The sequence below is a fragment of the Humulus lupulus genome, chromosome 2 (genome assembly GCF_963169125.1).
Source record: "Humulus lupulus chromosome 2, drHumLupu1.1, whole genome shotgun sequence".
Taxonomy (NCBI): domain Eukaryota; kingdom Viridiplantae; phylum Streptophyta; class Magnoliopsida; order Rosales; family Cannabaceae; genus Humulus; species Humulus lupulus.
The window spans coordinates 129055417-129066220 of NC_084794.1; the positions used below are offsets into that span (position 1 = coordinate 129055417).

The following is a 10804-nucleotide window of genomic DNA, read 5'->3' on the forward strand; positions in this document are numbered from 1 at the left end:
TACAGTGTTCAAATAATTAATCTATCAATTCAAATTTTTAACATCTTGACAAAATCTAAACGTGAATTTTTAAAAATAAAGGCTTCAAATAGGTAATCGGCCAAATTAAGTCTTAGACAAAATATAAATTTTCTTATACAAAATTTAGACTTTTTATAAAAAAAACCACGCAAAGCGTATATTAATAATAATAAATAAAAATACATGTACAAAAAACTTTTTGAACTTTGTTTTTGGTACTTTAATTTGTAAGAATTTTTCAAAAACCTACATGAGGTTCGCTATACAATGAACAATGAATACCATCATGACAAAAAAAATTATGATCAAGATACTTTCAAGTGTCCATATAATGAGCATATTGTACGAGTATGGTGAAAATTAATCACTACCCCATAATCTCCCAAAAAATATTTAAAAGTACATATTTTTTTAATAATTACAAAAAATTGCACGGAGTGCGGTTAAGTTTTCTAGTTAATATATAATCTATATAAAATTAAGCAATCTTATAAATATATATTTTTAAGAAATAAGGTGCGTTCCGTATTTTTCACATAAAATTATAGAGTATTGCTATAGTGCATACCTTTTGTGACTTTTTGTGTTTCCCGGCTCGTAAATATTTTTTGGCGTAATTTTTTTTATGATTGTGTTTATTGTAGTTATTTAGAGTATCCTGCAAATTTTAAGGAAATTTCAAATAATTTACAGTGCCGAAATCTAGGTTCAAACAAGTTGTTGCACCCATGATTAATTTTTTTTATACGCGTAGAAAACAGTATGTTTGAACTTAGTTTTCGGGGCTATAAATTATTCAGAATTTCTTGAAAATTTGCAGGATGCTCTAAATAACTACAATATACACAATCATAAAATAAAAATCGCACCGAAAACTCTTCACGAACCGAGTAACATAGAAAATTCCAAAATGTATGTACTGGTGCATACCTTTTGAGGAATGCACCGTAGAATTACCCTAAAATTATATTGGCACCTTTAAAATATTACACATTAATACTTATTTACGAGTTTTCAAGATTAAAAAAGAAAGCGAATTGCGAAGGGTTTAGGACAAACTAGCGTGTTCCTAATGACAATAGTTTGGTTCAGCTAAAATAATAAACTTCAATTGAAAAAAGTTAAGGGTACATGTGTAATTTAGTTTCATAAATCGTCTGGATTGAATCTCCACCGTTAAGATTAGGGCTTCGTATTGTCTCAACTTATAAAACCCTACATCTGCCTAATCGCTCCTTCCTCTGTCTCCTGAAGCTAAGGATTTTCATACTCTGGACGCGGACCTCCATCGCCTCGTTTAGCTTTACGGTACGCAAGTTAGCCCAAATGTGTTGCTTTCATTTTCTTTTGTCTTCAAACTCATGAATTTTGTAATCTCGCTGTCTAATAATGGCACCTCTTAGACTATGTTCCTCCAACAGTTTGATTTTTTTTCTTTTTAAAATGTTATAAATAATTAGAATTGAATTCATTGTTGCGATTCCATAATTTATTTTTGTAGCAGAGTATGAATTGATTGAGGAACTATCTATTCTGTGCTGGGTGTTTTTTTTTTTTTTAAAGGTGGGAGGTGATATGAGGACTCTACTTTAGTTTGGGATTTTAGGGGCTACAGAGTCTACAGTTTCTTAAGTTTACTTTGCGTAAGTGTTGGAGAAAATATGATAGTCAATGATGGTATTTTTGGTTTTTTAGTTCTCAGGCATTGTTGTGTTAAATAAGTTTGGTTTGTTTATTCATCATGATATAATGGTTTTTCTAGCATTTTGGAGGGATTACACAACTACATATATGTATAATGCTTTTTTTTTTTCAAATTATTATACTTTATGTTGGATTAGTAATTTCAGAGGTATGAAGTCCTTATTTTTATGGAGACTCTTCACATAGTATAGCTGTTATATTAAGGCTGTTAATTCTCTATAATATGGAATGAAATGAATAATTTTTAACATGTCTTAAAAATCCTGATTCTAGACTACTGTGTTGGTGTTATATTACGTGTATGGCGTCGCGTTTCTATTCATCAGTTATAAAATATCATCACTATGTAGGTCAGTGAAAATGTACTCAACAAAGAAGAAGATCCACAAGGATAAGGATGCCGAGCCTACTGAGTTTGAGGAGACAGTTGCACAGGTTATTTTTGTTTGCCTTTATATTGTCTAATACACGTGAATACATGTATATAGATGTATATATTCTGTCTCATCTTTGCTGTTTAACATACTGAAGTAATCTATCTTGATATGTTGCAGAACCTGTTTGATTTGGAAAATACCAACCAGGAACTGAAAAGTGATTTGAAAGATCTCTACATTAACGCAGCTATGTATGTATAGAACAATTATGCATGATGAACGTTCTTGGGGTTCTATTGTCTCATATTTTTGTTGGGAATTTTTTCTAATAAGGAGGCATCTTATGTTTTACAGCCAAGTAGATATCTCTGGAAACCGCAAGGCTGTTGTCATCTATGTTCCTTACAGATTGAGGAAGGCTTTCCGCAAGATTCATTTGCGTCTTGTTAGGGAGTTGGAGAAAAAGTTCAGTGGAAAGGTAACATATTGTGCCTTGTTCCAGTTTGTAAAATGTTTGTTTTTATTTTAATATAATGATTTGGATAGTCATGAAACAAATCTTTCTTTGTTCTCACTTGACAGGATGTTGTCATTGTTGCAACCCGAAGGATTGTGAGGCCACCAAAGAAAGGCTCTGCTGCCCAGCGTCCTCGCACCCGCACACTTACAGCTGTTCACGATGCCATTCTGGAGGATGTTGTTCATCCTGCCGAGATTGTAGGCAAGCGGATCAGATACCGAGTTGATGGCTCCAAGATAATTAAGGTAAATTAGAAAGTAAATTGGTCATTATCAGTTCTTCCACATAATTGGAGGATTCCACCCTGATGAGAGTGTGTTTAATGTTGTGTGACAGGTTTACCTGGATCCAAAGGAGCGCAACAATACCGAGTACAAGCTGGAGACATTATCAGGTGTTTACAGGAAGCTTACTGGGAAGGATGTTGTGTTCGAATATCCAATTACAGAGGCTTAAGTAGCTAAGCTTGTCATTACTGGAAAGATGGGTTCTGATGCTGTTACTTCATTTAGAGGTTTTTATTTTCATTTTCATTTTCATTTTCCAAATAGGCACTCTTGAAAATTTTGACTTGCGAGATTTCACTGTGATTCAGACAATCAAGAGAAGTTTTTCTCTTTTCTTCTTCTTCTTCATGTGCTTATAAATCTTGTTAGTTTGTTATAAAGATAATTATTTATTCATCAGTTGGTTGCTTTTATGTTTTAACTCCATGAAAAATTGGAGGAAAAGTACACATTTCATGATTTGTATTCTAAAGAGTCTTTGAAATTAGGAAATTGCCTAACATAAATTTTAATAATTGAATAAAAGTTGGATCAATACAATGAGTACGAATCTAACCGTCACGAAATTCTTATTGTTATTTTGTTGGCATGATGTTAGTGAAGGCAGACAATAACTTTTTAGGTATTAGATGGAATGGTATCAGGGCGAACCACATTCACATTGGAGAGAGAAAGATCGTATAAATTTACTTTGAAAGAAAAGCAGAAATATGTTATCGGCGTAAAAGTTAAAACAAGCTGTGGGAAGGGTTAGAGCATATGCATGTGACAACATAAAAAAAGAAACACAAGGTACATGAAGGATTAAAGCATGTGGCTACATGAACAAACACAAGGTAAATCATGATCGGGAGGAGTAATGGAGAGGTTTGGAAGTACTAGACCAGGCTGCTATAGTGACGCTGAGGTCACTACCAAAAGAGTAGCAACATCTTCACTAACAGGAAAGAGGAAACATTGGTCGCAAGGGAACACAGGATGTCTCTACACTCAGATTCGCCTAATGCATGATAGTGGTTGGGGCAAGCTTTCATTTCCGGTCCTCCAAATATTATCATCAGCAATGGAGGCATAGAGAAGGGCACGTATAGTATCAAACCTCGACTTTTAGAACTTTGTAGATTAACTGTAAACCGTACTGGAATACTGGAATTTGTAACTGGGGAAAGACCCGAAACTAGATAGCTCTTGCAAAATCACAACGGAGAAAAAGGTGATCCAGAGTATTAGGGTGGTTATGGAATAGATTAGATGGCATGCAGAATATGCAACAGGGAAAATGGAAACCAAATATGATTTAACGAGGAGACAACTGGTAAAAATTTCCAAATTAAGGATCAGAATCTTCGGTCATGAGAGGAAGGCACACACTCGTAAACTTGAGAAGGTTAAACTGATTTTGTTGAGAAAAGATACCATTGTTGCTTGTCCAAAATAAAGAATCGTTATTGAGCTGCGGTGAACAATAAGTTCGAAGACATGGTCCATATCATTCTCATGAAAGACTTCTTGGAGCTTAGAAAAATTCTGGCCACCATGGGGAGTAATAAAATCTGAAACATAGAGAAAATTAGCTCTTGGGGCTCTAAAGGGGGTGGATGTAATCAAGAAAAATATGGAACCCAAGAGTCTTCCCAGATTTTTATAGACCGTCTTTTGCAAAGAACATATGCAGACTTGAGGACAATTGGTTGGGCTTTACGGATCGATTTCTAGAACTTGGAGTGACCAGCCTAGGAGAAGCATTAGAATTATTTTTTTGAGATTTTTATATAAAATATTAATTTTCGCTAAAAAATTATATTTTTGCGGTTAAACATATTTTTTCCTTCAATTTTAAGGAAATTTTTACGGGTTTTTTTTTTCTCTTTTTTTTGTGTTGTTTTCACATTGGTTTTAGGGTTTTTTTGTTGATATTTAGTTGTTATGATATATATAAATATATATTATTTTAGTTATTTTTTAATTTTTAGTTATATTTTGGTCTAGTAAATTGTTTTCAAGTTGTTTTTTAGTTTTTCTTAAAAACTGTATTTTCATAATTATGAAACTTTAAAAATCTTATTTTTGAAAACTTGAGTGCATATTTAAAAAAAAAAAATTAGGGACCATAAAAAAAAAAAAAAACAAAAAAATTGTGTATTTAAAAAAAAATCTTTACTTTGCTTCGAGTATGTTGCAACACAATGAGTTATGTTGTAAGATAATCAGCCACCTCCAATTTAGCCATGGAGGACATATTCAAATCTAATAGAATTCCAAGCCAAAAATACTGAAAAAAGTCGGAGGAAAAATATTTTAGATTTCATAGAACAAAGAGGCAAAAAGAGACCCACCAACTTGATCATGGTGGCCTTAACCAGATTAAGATAAAGTTTTGGCCTTCCATTTGGCCAATATAGAGAAGAAGATTTCATGGATAGACTGAAAGTTACTAGATTTATTTTTAGATCAAAATAGTTGGAGGCCAAGATATTTATAATCAAGAGCATGAGATAATTTTGTACACCAACTTTTACGTCAATAATATACCATTAGATGAAAACATTCAATGATCAAGATTATCATATTAAAGCTAAGCAAGCAATAGATGAGAAAAATATTTATAGAATAAGTAATATATAACAATGTTTAAATACGACACTAAACTATATGATTTTAAGAAAGAAAAAAAATATTTTTATGATTATTATATCATTCTAAAAGACTAACAAAAAATGAACTAAATTATTATTTTTTTAACATCATGGCATCATCAAGTTAATAACAAAAATAAAAACGTGAATGAATCTTGTTTTTTATTATTCATATGTTTGTAGTTTATGTTTATTGTTGCTCTATGATTTTTAATTTAGGATGCGTTTGGTAGCTTTTTTATTTTTAATTTTGATTTTTAAAAATAAAATTATAAACTTTTGAAAAAAAAATATCCAAAGGATGAATAAAAAAATAGGGATTTTTTTTATTAATACATATATAAAAAAGTTTATAAGTTTTAGTTGTTTTGTGTGTATAATCCAAAGTGGAATGTTTGCCGTGAATAAGGAACCAAAGAAAGAGAAATAAATGTAGTAATAAATGAAAGAGACAAATTTATAGTGGTACAACCCCAAAAAGATGATATACGTCCACTTTAGTCACTAGTATTTATGATGAACTTTGAACCTACAAGAATAGTTACACTGAGTTTGATTATGTTCTTGAGGCAGTTACAACAATGGAGAGTAGAAGCTCTCTAAAGATGAACAGTTACTGACTTAGTGACCAACCCCTTTTACATTTCAATTTGTAGTATTTATAGTCGCGAAGATGGGATGAGCTGGCGATAGCAAGTTCTTTCCCAATTCGGCTAATTTCAGGGACACTCGGATGGAGGCCAGGTTTCTGTCTCTCCAAAAATGTCAATCCAACATGTCCTGTGCACGAGGAGGTTGAGTGCACATTCTGGTGCTGAAGAAGGCTCAGGTTGCGAAGTCCACTAGCGAGCAGCGAAGGTCGTCGGCGACCGGCGAGGGCTACCGACAAGTGGCTAGGGCTGTTGGTGATGAGGGATTAGCGAGGAGCCCTTCATCTTCAACCTTGAGATTGGCGACGGCCTAAGTGGCTGGGGGTCGCTTGACTTGCTTAATGGGAGAAGTAGACTTTTGTTGATGAAGTCCATTTTGCCTAAGTTTTTAGGGAATGACAAGGGTCACTCCCTTGGTGGGTGACGCTGAGTGCGGGGTCTTGCCACTTTACCACTTATTTTGACACATAATCACCTTCATGGCCTGCCACATGGCAATGCCAAAATTTGGGTATAACATTTGCCCCCAAGTCAGGCTCCATGCCGGCATGAGGTTGACTTGAATTAGCGAGGTGCGGTTCGCTCACTCTTGTCTGATACTTTGCGGCCTTTGGGTTTTTCTGACTTAGACTTCTCGAGTTGGGAAGCCATTGAGTGGAAGGGAAGTCGAGATCCTTTGGAAAGCAACCGACTTCGTCTATTGCTGCGAGGAGATCTTTCGGTCGCAATGGAGAAGTGGTTTGCCTCCCGAGTGGTTAGTTTCACTCCTTGAACTCTATAAATAGGACCTAGTACTCAGCCATTTCATTCATTATTCAAAGCATTCTTCAGAGGCTCCAAGCTGCTAAGTTTATTCTAGAGAGAAAACACTAGGGTTTGGGATTTAAAAGCTTTCCAATGTAAGCTTTTCTAAATACTTGGGAAGTAAGATACAATGTTATTTCGGTATTGAGGTGTAGATCAAAGTTCTAGTCCATTCAAGGTATTCTTAACCTCAGATTTAATCCATCATAGTTCATTTATTTTCTTTCAGATGCTAACTTGATTTTATGGCTTCTTGGTTAGGTATTTAAGTTTCTTGAAACTTAAGGTTCTTTGGTAATGTAACGACCCAAATTTACTAATGAGGCTTAAGGGCCTTGATTAGTGTGTCGGGAGGGCATAATAGGAATATATGTGATTTAATGATTTAAAGCATGTTGTGTGGCTATTTGAATGTTTGAGATGCATGACTATGTGTATTAGTATGCATGTAGGCCCTGAATAGGTTAGAAGGGCATAAGCGCAATTTTGGCCGTTGCAGGCATAACTGTATATATGTGATAACTGTCGAGATCACATTATTATGTGGATACATCTGTAATCTGTGAGTCAAGACGATCCTAGTGAGCGAGTTAGCGAAAAAGTCACGGCGGGGATTTATACCCGGCTCGGGGCGAGCCTGGGGGTATAAGTGGGAATATAGAGAATATATTGGGGTTAATTTTGATAATGAGGAATATAATTGGTGATTAATTAGGTATCGGGAAGTAAGTGGGAAATATTAGAGACACTCGAGGAAATTAGCGGGAATTGGGTTAAATGACCAAAATGCCCCTAAGTGGATTAAAGGATTTAGGATTAAAAGGGAGGGCATTATGGTCATTAGGTTTGCAAGAGATAAGTATGCTGAGGCTTTATACTTAGTGGAAATGGTAGAATAATATAGAAGACTGAGGAAAGAAAGAAAAGAAGGAAAAGAAAGAAAAAGAAAGGGAAGAAAACAGAGCTGTTTTTCTAAGGGTCGGTTGGTGATCTCCTTCATCATTTCCTTGTGTTTTCTTGGAGAAAAACTCAGAGGGGAGCTAGGTTAGGCTGAGCAACAAGAATTCTAAGCTAAGCTTGAAGGGTTGGCAAGGGATTAGCAGGAACACACTAATACCTAAGGTAAGACTTTGGAATTTTTAGTTTCTGGTTTGGCTTGTTTATGCTTTGGGGTCTAAGCTGAGCTGATGGGAAATTTAGGGGAATTCAAGCCAAGGAATTGAGGAAGAACAAGCTAAGGAGGGCTAGAGGCTAACTTGAAATTGAATTTCCATCAAAGGTATAAAATTCTAAGCTTTAAACTTTGAAGTTTTGATTGTGTTTTGCTGAATTCTGAAGTCCAGGAGCAGCTATGGTGAATTTTGGGATTAGGGTTGCATGTGGTTAAATTTTTTATGGTTATGATGCTTAGGATGAGTTAGACATGTTAGTGAGCTTGATTTTTAGTTTGGTGAAAGTTTGGGGAAGTTTTGGTTAAGTTTGGCTCGGGAGAAATTGCAGGATGAAATTGAGCAGTTTGGCAGTCTGTGACTAGCGCTACAGCACTAGCCTATGGGCGCTGTAGTGCTAGGCCAAGTTTGCTGAGGGAATTTTGGTTCTGTTTGTAGCGCTGTAGCTCTACCCTGTGTTCAGAAAGGGATTTTAGGGTTATTTTCAAGGATTTTTGACCAAGGGTTCGGGGTTCGATTCCAACACCTTGTTTGGTGGAACTAGGACTTCCCGAGGGCTCGGGATAGGTTTTGAGGCTAGGTTATGGACTTGAGGGTTGGTTATGACTTTAGTCTATGATTGTGGCTAGGTTCGCACTAGGGCTCGGGAAGGATCGTGCTTGAGGATCACAGTGAACAAAGCCAGCCAATCCAAAGGTAAGAAAACTGCACCCGGTTATATGTTTGTGATGGGACTAAGAGCTCCCGATATCTGTATAATGTCAATGATGGTATTATGCCATGGGACATGTGATAGTGGCCTAAGGTGCCGTACACAATATTTGCGCACAGGGCGCGGCTTGGCCACTGGTAGCCGAGGACAGCTTAATATTCACTGAGCTCGGTTTAAGCGGGCCAGAGTTAGTGGGATAACGGAGGGTGCGGCCTTAGGGCACTAACCCTAGTTATCATTTATGAATTGATGTATGATATGAGTTGATATGTTTGGTATGCTGAATACTTGGTTATTCTGAATGTTTAAATGGTTGAGAACATGTTTATGGAATATGGGATATTGAATTATCTGTTGATTGCTTATGCTCTGTTGTTGTGTTTTCTTGTTGGGCCTTGGCTCACGGGTGCTACATGGTGCAGGTAAAGGCAAAGGCAAAGGCAAGTTAGACCAGTGCTGAAATGGAGAGCTGCGGGGCTGAATGTACATAGCTAGCTGTTCGGTCGCCATGGCCGAGGAGTGGATCAGGACAAAGATTGCCTTAATATGGCTAATACTGTATTTAATTCTTGAATCTTTTGTAAATGGTTTTAATCTTAATATTTTTGGGATCCCGTGTAAACAGGAAATGTTTCTTTATAAGAAATGTGACTTTTAAGACCAAAACATTTTAACCCTAGTTCCATTATAGTTTCAGAAACACGTTCTTAATTAAATGACTTGATTAGCAAGTCTAGCACTTTTATAAACACACAGTGTTACGGTCTTGGCTATCCAGGACGTTATAGGTAAGTTTCTATCTTGATGGTTTAGATATCTTTTTCATCTCCATTTCTTTAGAAACTCATGATTCTTACTATTGATTTTAGGAGTTTTCCAATCCCGTTCTTGCCTCCAATATCCTGGTTTTTGGTAAGGAAAATAGGTTAGATTATATATGTTATGATATGTTTATATGCTATGATATGTTATGTGCTATGTATATATGTATGAATATGTTTTGTAGTTACTTGGGGCTTATAGTTGCTTAGATAGCAAACCCCAAGATTTTTATCATTATCGTAGTTTAGAGTTATGATTTACCCTACCTCGATTAGTAGACTGAGGACCTAGATGGGTTATCATATACTACCTTGTGATCTAACCTACCTCGATTAGTAGACTAAGGACCTAGATGGGTTATCATATACTACCTTGTGATCTAACCTACCTCGATTAGTAGACTGAGGACCTAGATGGTTTTATCACATGCTATGGTAATGAGTTAATGGCCATTAATATTGTAGTCCTATATGATATACGTCTTTACGTCATATTTTTTGTAGTATATGTTTTATGATAGAGTCTTATGATGTATGATATATGTTTTTTTTAGTAGATTTTCCTTGCTGGGCATTAGGCTCATTCCTTTTATTTTAGATGGTGCAGGAAAATGAGCTTGGAAGGCGGGATTGATTCGTGGCAGCTTAGCATGTGTATTGGGGATGGATTGATTGAATGGACTGCTGGAAGATCGAGGATGACGTTGTTTCAAGTCTTTTAATTTATGTTCTTTTGTATTTTCACACTTAGTTTTTAAACAATTAAAGTTTACGATTATGTTTTTTTTAAACAATGAGATCCCATACCATACTTTGTATTCTGCACTGTATTTTGGATTTTTAATAAAGTTCTATTATTTCTTGAATGTATTCCAAAATAGTAGTTATGTTTAGTAGTTTTAAATGGTCCGAGGTCTAGAATTAGTCGGTGCATTACAATGAGAGGTCTTATTTACAATGTTTCTAGTGGGCCATGGGCCTTACAAGCATAAACTGGGCCCATCATGTATAATGTGGGAATTTTACAACTGAATATGAAATAAAAGAGTACATTCAAAATACACTTATATAAATATTTTGTGAAATACAAATTGTTCTGGTTG

General features: G+C 35.3%; 1 protein-coding gene and 1 long non-coding RNA gene across 2 annotated transcripts; both read left to right on the forward strand.

Annotated features, from left to right (window-relative positions):
- Positions 1 to 1173: 1173 nt before the first annotated feature.
- Positions 1174 to 3308, forward strand: LOC133818493 (small ribosomal subunit protein eS7-like). The gene is made up of 6 exons (XM_062251393.1): positions 1174 to 1329; positions 2076 to 2160; positions 2280 to 2353; positions 2457 to 2580; positions 2685 to 2867; positions 2959 to 3308. Exons 2-6 carry the CDS (start codon positions 2086 to 2088, stop codon positions 3076 to 3078), a joined length of 576 nt encoding a protein of 191 aa, XP_062107377.1. The 5' UTR covers positions 1174 to 1329; positions 2076 to 2085; the 3' UTR covers positions 3079 to 3308.
- Positions 3309 to 8680: 5372 nt separating this feature from the next.
- Positions 8681 to 10573, forward strand: LOC133816297 (uncharacterized). Its single transcript, XR_009885139.1, has 3 exons — positions 8681 to 9668; positions 9750 to 9792; positions 10300 to 10573. It is a non-coding gene; the product is annotated as an uncharacterized LOC133816297 (long non-coding RNA).
- Positions 10574 to 10804: the final 231 nt, after the last annotated feature.

Bases quoted from the DNA above. Each gene is read 5' to 3' on its own strand.
- LOC133818493 (XM_062251393.1), top strand. From the start codon at position 2,086: ATGTACTCAACAAAGAAGAAGATCCACAAGGATAAGGATGCCGAGCCT. The intron at 2,161-2,279 runs GTTATTTTTGTT...GATATGTTGCAG, and splicing joins TTGAGGAGACAGTTGCACAG to AACCTGTTTGATTTGGAAAA. The intron at 2,354-2,456 runs GTATGTATAGAA...TATGTTTTACAG, and splicing joins CTCTACATTAACGCAGCTAT to CCAAGTAGATATCTCTGGAA.